Here is a 20,690-nt window from a genome sequence, read left to right on the forward strand (position 1 = left end):
AAATTAGTTTTAAAATAAAAATTAAATGAGGATGTAATTCTAAAATAATTTGAAAGGAGTAGGGAGAAAGAAAAAGATTTTAGAATTTTATAATTAAGGAAGAGAGAAAAAATGAATTATTGAGGAGATGGAAACAAAAGAATGACGTGGGGAGGAAGTAAGATATTGGTTACGTGACAACAGAAAGTTTGTTGTGGGGTCCCGCAAGCAGTGGGGGACGCGCTGGGGGAGCGCGTGGGGGAGGTTGACGTCAACGTGCTTTTGGGTTGCCCTAACGCAAGGGAGGGCATGACGGAAGAACTTGCTGTTTCTCTCTCTCTCTTGTTCTTATCCATCGCATTGAAAAGCAGCACCATCACCACACCACACCACACCTTGTTTTCATAAATATGGGACTCTCAGCCTCAGCCTCAGCCATGTCCACCTTCTTCCCTTCTTCTATCAGCTGACTCATCGACCTCTGTTCATTCGGTGCGTTCTTCTTTCTTCGCTTCTATTTTCTTCAGATCTGCTTTTTCTCTCTCTCTTTTTGTCCTTTTGTTCACTCGTTTTCGATCTCAGGATGGAGCCTATGGACATAGTTGGAAAAGCCAAGGAAGACGCTTCGCTTCCTAAAGGTATCTCGCTAGGTCTTTTTTTTTCTTCTCAGATTTGTGATTTTGAATGCTTAATTGTAAAGGAATATTTTTTTTTCTTAATTTAGAGAAGTTTTTTTATATAGTGTTTGAAAGATCATCTTTCTCGCAGCAACAATGACGAAAATTATCAAGGAGATGTTGCCCCCGGACGTGCGTGTTGCCAGAGATGCACAGGATTTGTTGATCGAATGTTGTGTCGGTGAGGCTTGGAAAACGAAAACACTTTTCGAGTTTCGTTTAATTTGTTGTTGAGTGAAATTTTGATAGTTCCAGTGTTTGTTTTTGAACATTTTTTGTGTTTCGCCTTTTTTTTTAGGTTTAGTGGTCTCTTGTGTATTTTTATTTTCTGTGCTGAATGGTGTCTGTTTGGTACACTGTTATGTTGTTTTTGTCAACTTTGATTTATTTTTGGTAGATTAGGGTTAAATGGTGTCTTTTTTTAAAAAAAAAAACGATTTCTTAATGACACACTGGTCTTGGCTAAAAAGTGGCAAAAGGAGGGAAGACTTTACTCGACCGTGTTGTTTGCCATGTAAATAATGTGAAATGGAAAGATGGATTTTATGTTTGATGGTAAATGCATTTCTTAAGTTTTTTTGTTTTTATGTCTAGACTTGTGCTTTTTACGGTGTTTGCTTGTGTATCACTAGGGATATGTATGGGCAGCAATACGTGTTGTGTTGGATTTAATTCTGTTTGGGGTTTCTAATCTTTTGCCCAAATTTTGCTCCTTACTGAATGTGATTTTGTATGTTGATCTGTATCATTATAGAGTTTATAAACCTTGTCTCATCTGAGTCCAATGAAGTCTGTAACAAAGAGGAAAGAAGGACGATTGCACCGGAGCACGTGTTGAAGGCATTAGGGGTATTTTTCTACTGATTGAACTGTTGTCTTACTAAAGTTTTCATGCGAATGCTTTCCAATTTGTATTTGGTTGTGTATTTGATATCTTGTTGCTGTGCTGCATTCTGTATTTTATCATCGTTCATTTGTTTTTTCCATGAACAATTGAACATGTGCGTTTCTGTGTGGGATGTATTGTAGTTTGATATGATACTCAAATGTAGCAGGTAACATTAGTCTGATGAGTTGATTCCTTGGTCGTACTGTCTGACGATAATCAGAATATGGGCAGTATAATTGATTTTCATTGTATATGGAATTGTGGATAGTTATAGGCAGACAGGCCGAACAGGATTATGCAATTTCTTTTATTTGCTACGTAAGTTTACAATGTAGCACAACAAAAATTTTCTCTTGGGTGGTGATACGATTGGTTGGTAATGGCATTGGATAAATATTCTTGGTATTTTGGAATGTTTTTGATAAAAAAAGTTAGTAATAACAATGCCATCTTTTTTATTCTTGTATTTTTATATGATAGTTAAAATGAAACCCCTAGGAATTCACCTCCAATCCCATCCGCAGTGAGACTGGACAACTGCTTTTCAAATCACAGAATGAATATCTCCCAGTGCTTTCTCTTTAGCCTCTCTTTTGTTGCTTGTTATTTTTCTTGTCCATCCTAAATGTTGTCATGTGCTTCGTGCTTTCCAGATATTGAAATGTGTCAACTCATGGATACTCTTATTTAGTAGTAAAAATTGTTGATTGCATTGTTTTTATGTAAACATTGCTGATAATTGATTGGAACAATATGTATCGTTGTTATAAATATATATTTAGTCTTTTATCTTTGTCGTATAAGATTGCGTTTAGAATCTTGTAAATAAAATTTTTGTTTCGAATGATTTCTTTTCAATGGCCAAGTGTTCCAAACATAGTACGTATTATATCATTTCCACTGTCGTTACTACATTAAATATTCTTGAAAAAGATATTATCAATACAAGTAATTTGTACGCTTTTAAGTGACTGGGTTGGTTATTGATTTCCACATGTTTTTGACAGGTTCTTGGATTTGGTGACTACATCGAGGAAGTTTATGCAGCATATGAACAACACAAGCTGGAGACAATGGTGATTGTTTAATGTTTAATGGCTCATGTGCATGATATATTAGCATTTGACATTAGAATTGTTTGTCTTCTATCTTTCCACAATTGTTTATGGGTGAACAATATTATAAACCATTTCTTAGCTTTTATTTGATGATCCTCGTACAACACTAGTGGAGTTGCCAGTCTGTCTGAATGTCGTCTGTCATAGGGGAGAATCCGCAGGTCTCTGCTGGCCTCCCTTTTTGATCCTCTAAAGAAGACCTAGTTGATCATGGTTCTCTTGTTATCTCATGCTGATTGCCTGGTAGTGTGACCCATCTAAATGTTTGAGAGATCATAATGGGCCTGATACCTTGGGTTTACTCCCCTGCTCCTATATTCTCTTTATAGTGTGGTCTTCGGGAGCATCATCTGTTATGTGGTTTTGCCCTAATCTGGGCTCCTGTGCGACTTGTAGAGGAACCCACTAAACTTTTTTGGCTTGCGAAATTAAATTACCTATGATTTATGAATCTTGAATTATGTATATATATATGGTTCATTCAATGCTTGTGGGAAAGTATTCTGTTGTTGAGATTCATGATGCACGACTGATCCATGTTGGCTATTGAGTTGATGAATGGCCTGGAATTTTTTGTATCAAGCTCATAGTGGTCACTATTGATCAATTTGATTAGAAAAGTGGATTTTGCATCATGAAATAAACTATTGTTTATAGATTGGCTTGAGCAAAGAAGTATTTTCTGATTGATTTTTTAAACATTCCAGCAAGACTCTTTGAAAGGTGCCAAGTGGAGCAACAGGGCTGAGATGACAGAGGAAGAAGCATTGGCTGAGCAGCAAAGGATGTTTGCAGAGGCCCGTGCTAGAATGAATGGAGGAGCCATTACTCCCAAGCAGCCTGACGCTGACCAAAGTTTAGAGAGCTAACTTAGGACCTTTATTTTCTTAAAGCATAGGCAAGCATCTCCCGACTCTGTCCTATGCCTTGATTAGCTCGATTTTGCACAAATACCCATTCACTAGTTTGATGGCCTACGTGAATGTGCTCGACATTTGTGTTCTTTTTAGTAATATTTGTAAGTTAATGTAATTATTGGAGTTCGTCTAAACCTTCGTTTATTTAGAATTACATGTAAATTATTTCCATTTACCTGTTGTATCTCTTAAACTAGAAGCTCCTGGCTTAATTTTGACAATAGTAGCTATATTAGATTGTAACAATCTATTATAATCTGTTATAGTTAGTTAATATATGAAAGGCCATGAAAGTTTCCATAGAAATTAAGGTTCACTTAACTTTCATATGCCCATTTAATTCAAGTCTAATCTTAGATTCATTTAAACGAGTTTATGTATACACAAATAACACAAATAACTGAACGTCATGTATGTATTGACAAATATCTAAATGCTAAAACCAACTTCAGTACGGGAAGTCAGTAAAACAACTTCTGAAATATATTTCTTCTATGATTGGTTTTATTCGGTCAACTAAGCCAAAATACTGCGATTTCAGTTGGTGAATTAGTTTTCACACATGGTGGGATTGAGAATTGAAGACAGAATGTTCTCAATATGATGAATATTGAAATAATTATCGGAGGCATATCCTTGCCTAGCCCTGACATGAACTCTCACAGAAGATGGTATGCTGATACCGGTTTCAAATTTAAAGGCCGACTCGAATTCAACAATGTGAGTTGAAGGTTTATATCCTTTTTATTCATGATGCCTCTTTCTATAATAAGGAACTGGGATGATGATTTTGGGTGGAATTAGAAAGTTGTTTTGAACAAATTAGGAGTAATAAGATGGATGGACTAGGGAGGACTTTTTGTGGGGCCAAATGGGGAGGTGTCAGTTCGTAGGTAGGTGTAATGTAGTGTCGGGAGGCAACATGAAGCACGAGAATTCAGTAACTCTCAACTGATGAGTGATGATGTCAGCACCACCGTGAACCGTTGCACTAGAAGACATGGATTCAGAAGGGAGTGGCACGTTTAGATTCAACAGTGATAGCTTTGGGGTTTGTTTGTTTTGGCTTTATTTTTTATCCTTTTCTACCGTTTCGGGTCCTCAAGTCAAAAGAGTTAGTCAAGCACAATCCCCTCTCCCTGCCCTACAAGAAAGTGAAATTACGAACACTATGTCTCCTTAGATTCCTTTCTTTTTCCACTTGTAATGCACATTATCCCATCTCTGTTCGATTTCCTACATCAACTGGTGGGGACTGCCATGTTTCTTTTGTCAGGATTCTCTTGCACCACTATATACCAAAGGAGAGGCCTGGAATCACAAACAGCAATTAATTAAATTTAAAGCCTCACACTTCCATCGCCAGGAATAAAAAAGCAGCAGCTAGATTCTCTCTCTGTCTCTCTGTCTTTCCCATCTATTCTTTAAGCAGCAGCAGCCACTCCCTTTTGGTTTTTCTTTCTCAGATGAATACAGTCATGGCCAGAAGCTCTCAAGAAATGTCCTCCAAGAGGCACTTTCACTGGACAAACAAGGTAGGGACAGAAGATGGTGAAGCTCCCACTTCAGAATCATTCTCAACCCTAGTCCAGGAGGAGAAAAAAGAGGATGACAAGGTTTTTGTTGCTCCTGAGACTCAACCACCTGCAGCAGCCACAGCACATGTAACAAGGAAGAAGCTGCAGGCAGTGGCAGTCTCCAGGATTCGCTCTGTCCTCACTGTTTTCAACAAGAACCGTTTGAACTCATCCTTTGGCCTTGGTTCTCGCGTTGTAGGCACACTCTTTGGCTATAGACGTGGCCATGTACATTTTGCATTTCAGAAGGACCCCACTTCCCAGCCAGCCTTCCTCATCGAGCTTGCAACACCAATCAGCGGTTTAGTTCGTGAAATGGCATCTGGGTTGGTCAGAATTGCCCTGGAATGTGACAAGGAGAAAAGAGCAGAGAAGAAGTCCTTGAAGTTGCTGGAAGAGCCTGTGTGGAGAACTTACTGCAACGGCAAGAAGTGTGGTTTTGCTACCAGAAGAGAGTGTGGGCCAAAGGACTGGGACATCCTCAAAGCAGTGGAACCAATTTCAATGGGTGCAGGTGTTCTGCCAGGAAATAATAACAATGGAGCTGAAGCAGGGTCAGAGAGTGAAATCATGTACATGAGAGCCAAGTTTGAGAGAATTGTTGGGTCCAGAGACTCTGAAGCCTTCTACATGATGAATCCTGATAGCAATGGAGCTCCTGAGCTCAGTGTCTACTTGCTTAGAGTCTAGCAACCTTGCTAGATCTGTTTATTATACTTAGTTTTGGGTTATTGGTATACTACTTGCTTAGCTCTTCAATCATGAAAATGGTGATCTAGTCCTCTTCAGATTTTTCTCTTCTCTTCTGTTTTTTTTTTTTTTTTTTTCTGTGGTATAAGAAGTGGGTTTACCTTTTTTTAGAATAGGCGAGTAGGCTAAGTGAGGAAGGTGGGGAATAGTGGGTAACCAATACTTTACAGCATGGTGGTGTGGGGTGGGGGTCATGAAAGGTGTATATGTGTAATTTTTCCTTTCCAATCCTTTAATCAATGATGAGAGACGGAGGTTAATGCAAATCATCATTGTCTTGGCACTTTAAGTTGGTTGAATAGCTTTTGCTAAATTCATCATGCCATTTTCTTCAATTCCAAATGCTGAATTTCCTCTCCGCCGTTATGTCCTAATCGCTTCTCGATTCAATTAATTCCCTATAATTGAAGTGGATGCAGCACTCTTCCAATTTTTAATTTACACGCAAAAGAAGAAATAAACATTGTGTGTAGCCACATCTTATTTTTCTACTATTGGGTCTGTGAAATGATCCCAATAAATTTTATAGAACCCCAATCATCAAAGTCATAGAAAACTGTGTATATATGCTAAAGGAAATTTATATCCGATTACTGACACCAGACCCCATCTTTTCTCCTTTTTCCTTTATTTATACATTAGCCATTAACTTTACCTCTTGTTGACTGCTTTTCTTTACTTTGTCTAATTCAAATGTGTGCTACATTTTCATCAGTTTATGCCTAATTGTAGTTTGTGCAGCATGAGTTGAAACTTGTAGACTACCCCAGTTCCCACCACCGTTATTATGGAAGAAAATGGAGCTTTTGCATCATTTTTTTCGTAATTGCAAGCTAAAACAAATATTAAAAACTCTTCCAAAATTAAATTTCCGATGAAAAAATTGAAAAGAAAAGAGCGAAGATCTTTTATGTGGCTGGCTGGGTCTCAGCAGTGAAAGTGTGGAACTCTTTTCCTTGTTTTCTGGCTTTCAATTTTCTACTATTTTTCCTTGCAACTTGAGAAAACAGTGTGAAGAGAGGTCAAAACCAAACTCCTAAGATTTCTTTCACCAAAACCGAAGTTGTACATAATCTACTCATCATCTTCTAAATAAAAGCCAATTGCTGCTCATAAAGTCTACATAATGGCCCCAATTACTACGCTAAAATCCCCTTACCCACCAATGGGAGTTGTTGATGATCTGTTAAAAAATAATTTTAAGTCCGATTCAATTTCATACGTACGATATTTACATCCACTTATATATTATAAATTTTCACTTATATATTATAAATTGAATTTATCAGAAATTCACTTATATATTATAAATTTTTACTTATATATTATAAATTGACTTTATCAAAAATCGAAGTCGATACTTTCCACACACGCAATTACAAAAGTTCATTTTGTTTCCAATTTTGAATTTTTAAGTGTGGGGGTCTATTTAGTGTAGGTGTCTGCATCCTGCTACTAGTTTGGTGGATAACCAGTTGATTTGTTTAAGAAAGAAAAATAAAAGGAGAGAAGTAGTGAGGAGCCTGGTGGGGTAGATGTGATTATGAGTAATGTTATAATTGAAGAAGCACATCAGGTTGTTGTTTGATTAAGGACAGTTTTTGTGTATATTTTCATAAGACGGCTACCCCATATAAGGACTTCAAGGCACCACCACAACTTGTCCCTTCTCTGGGACATGTGCTGTCTTGGGTCCCACTTCAATCACCGGATCAGATAATTATTCATTTCATTAAAAGATTCCAATTTCAGAGATGGAATGCAATGCAGGGTCACAAAATTTCATGTAGGGCCTTCCAAAATATTTTGGTAGGTCCTCCAAACTAAGGAATATTAAAAATTGCTTGGATGAGTTTGTTATGTCTATAACATGAACATATGCTTGTCTCTAAATCCAAACGTAAATAGCACTACCAATAGTTCCATGGTTAATGCTGAGTATAGGAAATGTCTAATCATGTGGTAATGTATCATATTCATGGTTCAAAAGATGAGATAGCAACATCAATACAAAACATATGTCAATTCGTCAAAGTATGAAATTGATACCGTATTAAAAAATTCAAAAGTGAATTTAAAATTAATTCGTTCTCACAAAATCAGTTGATATCTACTTATATATTTTTGTCCCTTAATAAATTTTGAAATTAGTTAATTTCAAAATTTTGAACTAATTTAGTCATTCATTTGTCAAAATATGTGAATTTAGTATTTTTAATCAATTTTTTTTTGAGTTTATTTGATGTTTCGTACGCATTTCAGGATTGAATTTGAGCGGTTTATATTGTTTAACACATTTTTGCTTTACTGTTAAATCAAATACTATTATGAAACACGTTTGAAATATCAAATAAACTTAATAAAATTTGATTAAAAGGACTAAATTCACGTATTTCGAAAGATGAATAAATTGATTCAAAGTTTCAAAATTGACTAATTTCAAAATTCACTGAAAGTTAATGGACAAAAAACATATTTAACTCTATATTAAAAATTAATTTTATCTAATCTATATGAAATTTTCAAACATATCAAAATTGGAGCCATATCTGTGGCATTTATTTGCAGTGTCAAGTTTTTGAACACTTTGCTGCATCAATGATTGGTGGCCACAATTTGAAACTTTGGTTGTGGTTGGTTAATGCACGATCACTGTGTGATTGGTAGCTTTTGGAGTGCCATTCTTCAAATAATACAGCGATGGAATGAAAGAATGATGAGATCTTGGAAAGTTATTCTCAGAAAAACAATGAGCATTTGGGTATTTTGTTATTCTTCTGTTCAGTTCTACTGCAAAAGCAGGAGTGTAGAGATAAATGAAATTTCTGTAGTTATTTAGTTCATTCTATATATATAGTGTAATTCCATAAAAATCTTAGCCTAGCACAGCGACAAAAACCTAATGATAAAGATATACGATAAAAACGGAGATAACCCAAATATCGATATGCATGTGTCTCAAGAATAAAACATCACATTATTGGTGATCACTGACTCAGAAGAATAATGGTATTGTAAAAGTTTGAAGGGTGAAGATCGAGATAGTTTTTAGAGTATAGTGTATATTTTGAAGAAAAAAAAAACGTCAATGCTGATAACAAAATATTTAGGAGAAGTTTCTAAATGAAAAAAAAAAAGTCAAGATTGATGAAGTTCAACGAAATTGAAAGAGATTTAACAGCCACTAAGATCGAAAACTAAGTTGAAATATAAAATGCTCTATGAAACAATAACGAAGGTCCTATTCTTTATTTTCTGAGCGAAAGTTTGATTGGGGGAGAGAGGGGTGAGATTCTATATCCCTTAATGAGGTGATTTGAAGGAATGTATAATGCAATGACTCTTAGTTTTTCTAAAATTTACAACATTTTATCTAAGATTCATCTTATAGTACAATCTGCATCTAGTTATTGACCAACTAATTGAGTTTCATTAGACATACTATTACTGCAAAGTACACAACAAGTGTTCTTTTGAATCTTAGACACTTTTGACTTGTGTCGTATGAATATTATTTTAAATCGCAATCCTTCTGATCTGGTCTCACCAAGTATTGATTGAACAACAAGACATTTCTGACTTAACTTGAGTATTCTTTAAACAACAAGCCACTTTTGGATTAAGACATAACACATGTCTTTGTGATTAACAACTTACAAGTTTTGTTCACTATAGAGCAGTTGCATCTTTCGCGTGTACAAGACTAAATACTTTCTACTAGTTTGTTAAAATGAACACAAACATTTTTATTTGAAAAGCTTATTTTGGCCCCATAAATGTTCGCAACATTTCAACACTTTTTTTTTCAATTCTAGTTCTTCTTCTTGAAAGATGACTTCATATAGGCATAGAAGAAAAATAGTCATTGCAAATCTTCTAGCTATTGAGTCAACTTCAAACTCATTTGAGTGCTTTCTTTGTATTTGATGACCTTTGACGTAAAAGATACATTAAATGTGCCTCATACATGCATTAAATGCATTTTACTTCTAATAATTGGTTAGACTTATTATTCCTTAATCAATGAGTCTTGAATTTATGTAAAAAAATGCAAATCATACAGTTCTTCCTAGAGTTGACAAAAGAAATGACAGAGAATTGGTGAAGCAGGACAACTTTAGTACAAGTTCTAAAAAATTGTTGATGTGATAAAAACTTTAACTTTAACGTGAATCTTTTTAGTCGGACATAAGGAACAAACATTTCCTATAGAATAGAATAGACATATAGATATTCATGAAGTACGATGTTTACTTGAGAACTATGTGCATATTGTATGAGCATGTAAATGCTTATTAAATGGAGAAGCAAGAGTACACAACATTATATCATTTATTAGATGAAACACTTGTATCTTTCATTATCAGTGTTATTAATATCGGATAACGGAAAATACTAGCGATCTCAAAAACCTTTATAAAGTTATAACGGAAATCATAACAAGTTATGACAGAAATATTGCGGTAAAAAAATATAATACCACCACATATAATTTTAATGAAAGAGTAATGATATTATGTATAATTATAGTGAAATATTTTTTGCAAAATAATTATAGTGAAAGTAGAGGAGTAGAAAAAAAATTAAAAATAAAAATAGACTTAACGACGACTGATGGCGATGGCGACCAGAGGCGGTGGTGGCTGCTGGGTGTTGCTACAGTGATGCTGCAGCGGAAAATAATGTAGCGTGGAAAGAAAGAATTGACTAGATTGATTTTGAATAAAAGATTTAATGAAAATTGACTGTGGAGATTGCAGAGGATTTGCTGTTGGTGGTTGAAGGGCTGAAGGAAGTTAGGGTAAAAAAATAAGATTGAAGAAAAATGTAAGGTAGATTTGATTAAATAATATTTGAGTGGGTGTGGGTCAAGTCCAATTGTTTAAAATAGTCAAACTTTTTCCCCACTCACGCATTTAGGGTTTCCACATGTTTCTTTTCTTCCTCACAATCATATTGCCGCTACTGCAAGTCGTTTCTTCTCTTCGTTACTGCAAGTCGTTTCTTCTCTTCGTTACTGCAAGTCCTTTATTCTCTTCTCTTTCACTCATCCTTTTTTTTTTCAGTCCAATATTTTCGCCTCCACCGTTTTGCCATCGCAACCCGCCATGTACAAAGCGGTCACCATAAAAAATCTGATTTGTCTCTACCTTGTTGTGGCAGCAGGCTCAAAAACCGGTACCGATTTTCGCAATGACAGCGCCATGGCCAATATTCAATAACATTGTTCATTATCTGTTGCTTTAACAAAGCTTGCATCTTACAAGGAAATGACTCTTGTATTTCATAATTTGTTGTTTTTAGAACTTAATAAAAATCATAAGTTATAGAATTTTTCTCAATAGAATTGAATACATGTATTTCTCCACCAACACTTTATCTCTCCTTTACTCTAATTTAACATTTTTGTATCCTCTTTAACTAGTAACCCTTTTAGAAAAATCCTAAATTGAAAGAAGAAATTGCTAGCCACTTTTAAAGAATCCAAAGCAGTATATTTAAGAAAAAGTAATTTTATTGACGAAAGTATATAATATATATTATACTTTTCACTTAAAACAATTTGATAGTCCTAGCGGGACAAACATTTGCCACTTAAGATGCATTATGGATGTGATGGTTGTTAGTTTTATGATTTAGTCGTAGTTCATTTTATAAAAGTAAATTGGTTTGTAATTTTGTGTTTGTGCCGGGTATTTATTGTTGTATTTGTATTGGGTATTTGATGTTGTATAGAGTTGCGTAGTGATAAAAGATTAAATACGGTGAATAATTCAAATAAAATAGTAACAGTTGATAATAATAATAATAATAATAATAATAATAATAATAATATTAACAAATAAGTAATAACAAACAAGTCTTGAACTTTTTGTGCAATAAGCACCACAAAATCTTCATATTGTTTCTACAAATTGTTCCAAGTTGACTCCATTGAGATATATTCTACATTAATCAAAGAAGTTAATCTTCCTTGAGTAAGGTCCTAAATGTATTAGTCCCTTCATATTCAACTGTGAACTCATCTAATTACCTTTGAAGTTTGAAAAGTTTGACTTTGATATCTCCTCTTTTTGGCCTTATTCGTTGACTCAGATTAATCAAAATTTATCTTTTTCTACCAAATCTTATTCATCTAAAATTTATTATTGTTTAAGGCCTCTATTATGAGCAATTACGCCATATTCTTTTTAAGCCTTTTGAATACAGAGAGAAGAATGTTGTTTTTGTAAAGATCTAGCCACTGAACACAAAAAGTAAATTGTTCAACTTTGTCCTTGAATCCAATTGGTGAAGAGCTGATCTTGGTGGTTGACATAGCAGTACACCAACTCCCCTTAATTATTAATAAGAGGGTTGATGTAAGCGTTAAAAAAGATTATGACATACCGGTACATCCAAAGTATTTCGGGAAAGTAATATAATTTCCTCTGACTATGAACGCTAGGTCATTATTGTCACAAGTTAGTTAAGTTTTTTTAATCACTTAATTTTTCCTGGGTTTAATTACTTGATAACATTATGAACATCTTTGGTCTTTCAACAATCATGAACCTAATTTGAAAATTGGCGAGCTGAGGGGTTAATTTTCCAAAATCAAACTAGAAAACGAAAAATCAAATGTACAAATATAATAACGATTTTGGACTTTTCTTCAAAAGCTTCAATGAAGCATGTGATGTGAGCATGTAAAAAAACATCACCTTGGATATACTACTAGGCCTACATAAAGTATTATCCTAATTACTATGACTGAAATAGACGAGAAGAGATAAGATGGAAGGAGAAGGAGCACACCGACCTGCATTGATCTCTTTCATATTCCTTAAAGAATTTGAGGACGTATCAGGGTCTTCAAAAAAAATAGCAGACCTTCTGTACTTGAGATTCTGTCCTTAAACTTCCTCTTCTAACTCCTTACTAGAAGATTTAAATATCACCCTTTTTTCGAGCAAACCCGGGCTGAATAATGTGATCCACAATACACATCAGTAACACCGCAAAGGAAAAGAAAAGTTCCTTTAATTCAATTAAAAATTGGCATTTTACTTATTTTTTCCATAGTTAACTTCTTTTCTTTGAGATAAACACAAGAAAAAAAAAAAAAGTCACTTTAGGAGTATTGAGCACTAATTGTTAAAGAGTAGATATTATTGCAGACCTTAGATTATATAGATTTAATTTTGTTCTATGTTGATGTATATGGAGGTGAAGGTAAGGAAAGAAGAAACACACTAGACCTGAATAAGCTTAGATGGATGTGCAGTAAGCTCAGAAATGACATAACTTCTAGTTTTTCTCCCATTCAATGTGGTAACTGATGGGCTGTTCGCAGTGGTTATGTCCCAAAAGCTTCGTTTCTTTGCCGTTGGAACTGGGGACTGAAACCGATGGCTTGGACTCTTCATTTCTTGAGTGTTGGCCTCCTTTAACCGTAGAATAGCTCCTGCTGCTGCCACTTTTTTCCCACCCTTTTTCGAAAGCTCCCGAATGACATCATCTTTCTGCTTTAGCTGCAAGCTGTGATCCTTTTTCACTCTATCTAGATCTGCTTCCAAGGCCTTTACTCTTTGTTGAAGTGTTCTGATTCTGACAGCTACATCATCTCCCTTGTTCTTAGTCTCTGGAGTGAAATGAGTTGCAGATAAGAAAGAGGGTCTGCTCCTTCGTTTTTCATTTGGCCGGACAGAAGTTGGAGGAGTGGAAAGAAGTGATGTAGCTGAAGGTGGTGTTGGGGGAGCTAATGACTGTGCTTGGAGTGTCACAAGTTTCTGGTGCTGTTGCGCTAGCCGCATTCGCAATTCACGATTCTCCTTTTGCAGGTCATGTACTAGCTTGACCTGATCTGTTTCTGTCTGGGGCACTGGCAATGCATCCTCATTTGCATTATATCCCTGGAAAACACAAAAATCAGGCTAAAAAGTTTAACACTGTACTTGTGGAAGTGATAAACTGAAAAAATAATGCCTGTTGTCCCTATAGATGATCCAAATATTAACGTGAATGCATATTGATTTATGGAAACATTTGGAAGGTACTAGTTTGTATATGAAAGCTCGAAATGGTAAAAGAGAATTTTACCTTTGTTCGAATCTCCTTGGCTCTGTCAGCCCAATGAAGAGTATTCTGGTTTTCTCCAAATGAGAGAATACTTGGGCTAATGTTTGCAATCATGACAGTGTTGCAAGATCCTCCTAATGAATCCTTAAGAAGTTGAGTGAGTTTTGAATTTCGGTATGGTATGTGTTTCTTGCCTTCAACGAGAGCATTAATGCAACTACTCAGTGCCAGAAGAGACCGGTTTATGTTGGCACCCTCAAGAGATCTAATTGATCTTTGATCTGTGGCAAGAGCTCTCTCTGACCCTGCAAGATCAATCAGTGAGAGCTTGCCCATTTTGTTAATAATATTCATTGCAGCATCTCTAACTCGGTACTCAACCAAAACCTAGATATAACAAATTAAGCACGTCACAATCACAACATTTAAGGGATTGCTCATTTTTCCTCAAAAACTTCCAAACTTTACCTGCAAAATAGCATGGGAGCGTGAAGATGTTTCATTTGCACGAGTTGGTTCGGTGGTTCTGTTCCGATTTCCTTGTTGAAGCAATGCCATGACCTGAAGCAATACAGAAAACAAAAAGGAATTTTATGGGAGTAAAACAGCTTTTTAAAATTCTAAATCTAACAAATCGGATCAGAATATTACTTCATCAGTGGAATAAGCTCGGTATTGTGTAAGACCTGCTGCGACAATTCCCTATAACATAATTAGACAATGTCAAGGATAAAATTGAAAAGTATGTTTATTGAGCAATTAACATATATTTGATGCCCTGCAAGAGAAAGCCCTTACTTACACCTAGTATAGATGGCCTTTATCAAAACTTTGGCTTATGTTTGCAAATAAGACTATGACCAAACACTGGCACCAAGCAATACCATAAATAAACCATTAAGATTTATCTCCATAACAGGCACTATCTACTCTAATCACATATACTATAATATGACTGTCGCTGAGCAGGTAATAAATAATGCCCTCTTGAATTTTTTCTGCAGATTTTACATTAATTAAAAGATAAGAAAATGAACCTGTTTATCTTCTCTTAGAACCAGATGTCTTCCAGGTGAAAGCAGATCCCTGACAGTTTCATTATAAACCTCTAGATAGGACAAATGAACCGCATGGTTTCCATCACAACTTCTAATTCTGATTTTACTAAACAGATCTTTAATTGCCAACACCATCACACCTGGGCTCTCCACTGTACCAAGCATTGTATAAGTCTTTCCGGCTCCGGTGGCACCATAACAGAAAACTGACCCATTCCTCCCTTGCAGAACTGCTTCCACAAGTTCTGAAGTTCTGAAAAGTAGTCAATGTACCTTTCCATGAAACATAAATGACTGCCAGAGCATAAAATTTTGAAAGCACGCTGAACATTATTAAGCACATAAAGATTCTATACTGTATGCTATCAAACCCATTTCTCTTGTTTTAATTTCCAAGTACAATATAAGAGTGGAATAACCCCTAAACTCCATTGAGCTTGAAGCTCAACTAGTAATAAGATTGACATAGCAAGTTCAATAATCATTCCACAAACCACTTATTTCCTGCGGCCGAACCACTATCAAGCAAAACAGACAAGCATGTAATAAAAGGCTCGAACAAAAAAAAAAAAACGAACCCAAATTACAAAAAGAGAAGAGATAAAAAGAAACACACCACTTGTATCAAAACAAGCAATATCGCAATTTAATATCACACATGTTTAACACTAGAAAATGATCAGCCTCATGAATAACACCCACACCAATAATGACATCAACATCAAAACAACATGATTCTTTTCAAAAGTATGAAGACAAATAGAGAAAATCAAAATTAGTCTTTAGAACACAACGCATTTATCATTAGTGCCTGTTTGTGTAATTTGTGAAACTTGTCGTAATCTCCTTATTATTAGTGTAACGCGTTTTAGACAAAATAAAGTGAAACCAAGTTTCTCTGTAAGTTCAAACTAGTTTAAACTAATAGGTGAGAACTTCTAAAATATGTTATAATACAAATTCATTTTAACCTGTCAAGATATTTATTTCATATTTCTTCCATGGTAAGTGTTTTCTGAGAAGTTAACTAAACTGAAAATATTTGGAGCATGCAATAACTTAAAGTACTTTTATTTAATCAAAATTATATTTCTACAAAAAGGAGAGAATTCAATTGACATAAACAACACCTAAATCACCTACATCATTGGATCTAGATGGCGTTCTTTCCCTAAAACACATACCTAAATTACAAGTACCAATTTATGAGATAAAAAGTTGAAAGCGAAACTCACGTGGCGGAATAAACTTCCTGCTGAGAGGCAGAATCCGGAAACGATGCGTCGAAGGTGAAGTGGCGACCCCTGAGCCTCTTCAACCTAAGGTAATCCTTTTCGGCCGCGAACTCCGTTAGGTAAACGTCACGGCGATCCACGATTCTGACGCAGCACCGTGCACCCGCTTCCGTTTCCTTTCTCGCCAACGGCCTCACCCTCACAAACACCAGAATGCGTCTCCCGTTTTTTTCTCTCGAGGACCCCAAAGAAGAGGTCTTGGGAACTGCAGCAACACTCTTCTTCTTGTGTTCCTCGTATAATGCCAGAAGCGCTTTCATCTTTCCCTTTAAGGCATCGTGTGGGTGATCCAAATTTAACCCATTCGGTGTCTGGGACCGAGTTGACACGGGCATTGTAAGATCGATTCGGGGGAGTTGTTAGAGTTTCAGACTAAATTTCGATTTCGAATGTGAGGGTTTGGCTTGGGGAAGAAACGATGGATCGGAGAAGATGAGCTTAACCAGAGGGAATCTGGTGTTGAAGCTCCATTTTTTGCTCATTATGCCACCTAATCTCAAAAGTCTTCTTCAACATTGATATTGAAATTAGTTCATTTTTTTTTTAACTGAAAAGGTGAAAAAACAGATGGGTGTGTGTGGTAGTAGAGAGTAGAATAATGGAGAGTAGTAGATAGTTTTGAATTTTGCAGTATTAATTTTGAATTCATCTGTTTGAATGTAACGGTCAATGTAGCTCAAACGTAAATCCTTGGGCCCACTCACATTCTCTTTCTTTTTCGTATAATTTTATTAGGGTTCTTCTCTCACCTAACCCATGGAGTTTTTTTCAAGAATAAATAAATATATTTGGAGTCTTTAGATGTGAAATTAAAATTTTAATATATTTTCATAAGAACTTGTTTGTTTATGTGGTACTATTAACGTTTATATGCGAAGATATGCATGTATGTAACCCATTTGATTATAATGATTTATGGCGATCGAAAAGAGTGAATTTATTTAGGAATGAATTTATTTATATGTGCATTTTACAAGATATTTATGAGAATATATTGTATGTAGCGAAAAGATCAATATAACCTTATTTGAGTTGAATTTGAGAGGGTGGGTGAATAAATTTGAAAGGATGGAGAGAGAATTGTGATATTGTTTAAGTTAAGAGTAGAGGTGTCAATTTGGCTCAATCCATGAGGCTTGACCCTAGCCCATGTCGGCTAAGGTCAAAAAGTCTAACGGAAAAAAAAAAACCTTAATCCACAAGGTGAAAATTTTCACAAAAAATCTGTGAGTCAAGGTTAACACATGGGTTTTCTTCTTAAATATGAAAAATATAGGGTTAATTATGTTTCTCATCCCTCTGCTATTAACAATTTTTTTGGAAATGGTCCCTCCTGGAAACCTCAAACGATTTTGGTCTCCATGATTTTCAAAACTCATGGTTTCAGTCCCTATTTTGTGAACGACATTAACTCTGTGACTTCGTGGCAAACAACGTTCCACCTAGGCTTGTAATCAGGTGTCACGTGCACATTAGGATGTTGACACATGTAACATTAATTTATTTTATTCTTTATTTATTTAATTCATCTTTTTAATATATTTAATGTTACTTTTAACTTGTGTTTTTTAGTTATGAGGGTGGAGACAAAGGCTTACTTAATGCATCGAAGAGGAAGAGTTTGCAAGAGAGCTTCGTGTTCTAATTCAAGGGAATACAAATTGAAATCCATTACCACACAATCATACAAATTGATGTTAGATATTTGAAACAAAAAATATTATGAAATCGATGACTAGTATATTAAATGGCCAATAGAATGCCAATGAACTAAACCATCTACTATATCTACTACATATATATATATATATATATATATATATATATATAAGAAAATGACCCATAAATTGATTGACAACATGAATGATTGATGGGCGCAAGTTACTTAAATTTCACGTTGCATCTTCCACTAAAATTTTTCATTTCTCTCTTCTTCTTCTTCTTCATTTTGCATTACTTTCTCAGCCCCTCATATTTTTATTCAGTCACCACGACTTTGAAGTTCGGGTGTTGTTGAATCTGCATTACTTGGCCCCAACTTCTTCTTTTTCTTCTTCAAAGTTTGTTCTTCTACTTTTTTTATTTTTGGTATCAATTTGAAGGTTAAGTCTTCTTCAACCAAAATTATTTTCGTCTCATGGTTCTTTAAGAAGTTGTTTTGGGTTGTTATTATGTTGTTCTTCTTAGCTTCATTTTAGTTTTCATAGTATGGGTTTTTAGTTTTCTAATACCTTTGTTTTTTGGTTGTTTTCTTTTAACGAAGGTTTTATTGCACAATACAGGTAAAAGTTTTTTCCTTTATTATTGTCTTATTCTTATTTTATGAAGTTTGTATACTTGCTCTCTGTTTTTTATTGATCTGGATCTTTTGGATACATATATTTGTCATAATAGTTGTATTTTTCATCATCCAAGTCATCAACAACTCCATTAGAACCTATTATGAAGCATATCTAAGACTAAATCAATTGTTTACGATTTAAAAAGTAGATGTTAGAACCTACTAATTTTATGAGTTTTAGCCGTGGGATTAAGTTTTAGTTTAATTAATATCCTGGTATTTTGGGGGTTTTGTTCAGGTTTGGAAAATAGAAGTTAAAGTCTATTGGACCACTTGGAGATTAAGAACTCAGATATCAAAGTAATATATTTCTATTTTACAAACGATTATTTGGGATTTTCAAATTCTCGATGGAGTAATTTATGTTGTACGATTTAGTTTGTTTTGTTATATAGTTTTCATTGTTTTGTGCTCTGAATATTGTATTTGTAGTTTTCGTGGTTTGTATTTTGGGTATTCTGTTAGTTCCTTAGATGCTTATGTACTTATTTTGTGGTTTACATTGTATACGTGTTGCTTATTATTTGTATTTATTTTGTAGCTTACTGGTATTATGCTTTACACAAAGATTCTATAGTGATCTACGGGAATATTGATGGCAAGAGAGGTAAAGGCAATCATATTGTTATGGACTGACTTAGCCCCAAATTACTTATATGCATTATTTGATCAATGTAAGTTAATATTTTTCCTGTATTAAAATAGAGTTATTGTGATTTTATTGACTATTAAGTTCAATGAATAAAGTTGTCTTTGTTCCTTGAAGTGATGCAAGACCATAAAATTGCTGCTTTTGACAAAGCTTTGAAGCATAACTACGGTAAGTCTCCTGGTATTGGGGATTTTTGTTTTGGTGCTTTTCATTGAAATTCTGGTGCAATGGTGACTGATTAAGGAGTTTGAAAATGCATCTATTTCTTTTGGCATGTGCCTTGATGCCTGCCTTTATATTTGGGTTATGTTAGATTGAAATGTTGTTGTAATGGTGAGGTATTTTGTTATCGATGAATGTTGGTTGATTATTAGAGACATTTAGTTTAGAATTGTTTCCTTCCACACCCATTAGTGTCCTTAATGAACTTATTTATTTCTTATCATTTGGCAGAACTATATATGAAACATGTTTGTAAGTTTTAAGCTAGCATATCTTTCTTTATGATGACGATTCCTAATTTATTTGGGCTTTATTGTTGGTAGTTCATCAATATTTACTACAATATGCCTCTTCATGTAGTTTTTGGTTATGAACCACATTCAATTTTGTTGATTGGAGTTGTTACATTAGCTGAAAACACATGTTTTACATTTTCATCCTTTTTTATAACTAAAAATGTTTATTCTTTTAGATATAATAGTATAGATGTTAAGTAGGCAAATTGTCAAATTATTCTCTGTGCTGCCTATCATCTTTCATCTCTTCTATTTGGCATCAACCAATAATTGGCTTCATTTGTTGATCTTATTTTTGTTGACACGGAGTTAGTATGAAAAGTTCAAAGTGAGGGTTAATGGATTGGTATCAATGTTTGCAATATATATATAGTAGATGCAGAACTTGATTACAACAATGTTAATGAACGACTTCTGTTTCAATCAAATTTCAACTCCATGACAGGTTTAAAATTTTTGTCTTAACATACATAAATATATGCATATTGTACTATAGTTCATTATATACTAATACAATGCATATATTATGAAAGAAGAATAAAGAGATATTTTCCAAAAGATAATATATGTCGTGAATCATGAACAAGGTGGAATGTTTTTTTTATATGGCTATGGAGAAATAGGAAAAACATTTATGTGGAAGACATTATGTTCTGCTTTACGATCAAAAGGTAAAATTGTACTTGCAGTTGCATCGAGTGGCATAGCTTCTCTATATAACCAGGAGGTAAAACAACAAATTCTAAATTCAAGATTTCAGTTCCCACACTAGAGCACTTTGTCTGCAATATTTCAAATAGAAGTGAACTTTCAGATTTGTTGAAGATGGTTAAACTAATTATTTGGGATGAAGCACCA

The 20,690-nt window shown here is 34.6% G+C and overlaps 3 protein-coding genes across 4 annotated transcripts; 2 read left to right on the top strand and 1 right to left on the bottom strand.

Moving 5' to 3' along the window:
* Nucleotides 1-273: 273 nt before the first annotated feature.
* LOC114162673 (protein Dr1 homolog) lies at nucleotides 274-3,822 on the top strand. Of its 2 annotated transcripts, XM_028046626.1 has the most exons (6): nucleotides 274-471; nucleotides 562-617; nucleotides 748-837; nucleotides 1,411-1,505; nucleotides 2,553-2,621; nucleotides 3,371-3,779. In XM_028046626.1, exons 2-6 carry the CDS (start codon nucleotides 563-565, stop codon nucleotides 3,530-3,532), a joined length of 471 nt encoding a protein of 156 aa, XP_027902427.1. In that variant the 5' UTR covers nucleotides 274-471; nucleotide 562; the 3' UTR covers nucleotides 3,533-3,779. The 2 variants fall into 2 exon arrangements, with proteins under 2 accessions (XP_027902427.1, XP_027902428.1); XM_028046627.1 differs by lacking the exon at nucleotides 274-471 and having other exon boundaries at nucleotides 722-837; nucleotides 3,371-3,822.
* A 299-nt stretch (nucleotides 3,823-4,121) lies between these two features.
* On the top strand, nucleotides 4,122-6,196 carry LOC114162671 (protein MIZU-KUSSEI 1-like). The gene is made up of 2 exons (XM_028046625.1): nucleotides 4,122-4,300; nucleotides 4,857-6,196. Exon 2 carries the CDS (start codon nucleotides 5,047-5,049, stop codon nucleotides 5,845-5,847), a length of 801 nt encoding a protein of 266 aa, XP_027902426.1. The 5' UTR covers nucleotides 4,122-4,300; nucleotides 4,857-5,046; the 3' UTR covers nucleotides 5,848-6,196.
* Nucleotides 6,197-12,529: 6,333 nt separating this feature from the next.
* Nucleotides 12,530-16,907, bottom strand: LOC114162441 (kinesin-like protein KIN-8A). Its single transcript, XM_028046335.1, has 7 exons — nucleotides 16,262-16,907; nucleotides 15,006-15,279; nucleotides 14,620-14,670; nucleotides 14,437-14,529; nucleotides 13,990-14,355; nucleotides 13,149-13,802; nucleotides 12,530-12,870 (listed from the first exon to the last, which is right to left on the bottom strand). Exons 1-7 carry the CDS (start codon nucleotides 16,654-16,656, stop codon nucleotides 12,838-12,840), a joined length of 1,866 nt encoding a protein of 621 aa, XP_027902136.1. The 5' UTR covers nucleotides 16,657-16,907; the 3' UTR covers nucleotides 12,530-12,837.
* Nucleotides 16,908-20,690: the final 3,783 nt, after the last annotated feature.

The sequence above is a fragment of the Vigna unguiculata genome, chromosome 9 (assembly GCF_004118075.2).
Source record: "Vigna unguiculata cultivar IT97K-499-35 chromosome 9, ASM411807v1, whole genome shotgun sequence".
NCBI lineage: Eukaryota > Viridiplantae > Streptophyta > Magnoliopsida > Fabales > Fabaceae > Vigna > Vigna unguiculata.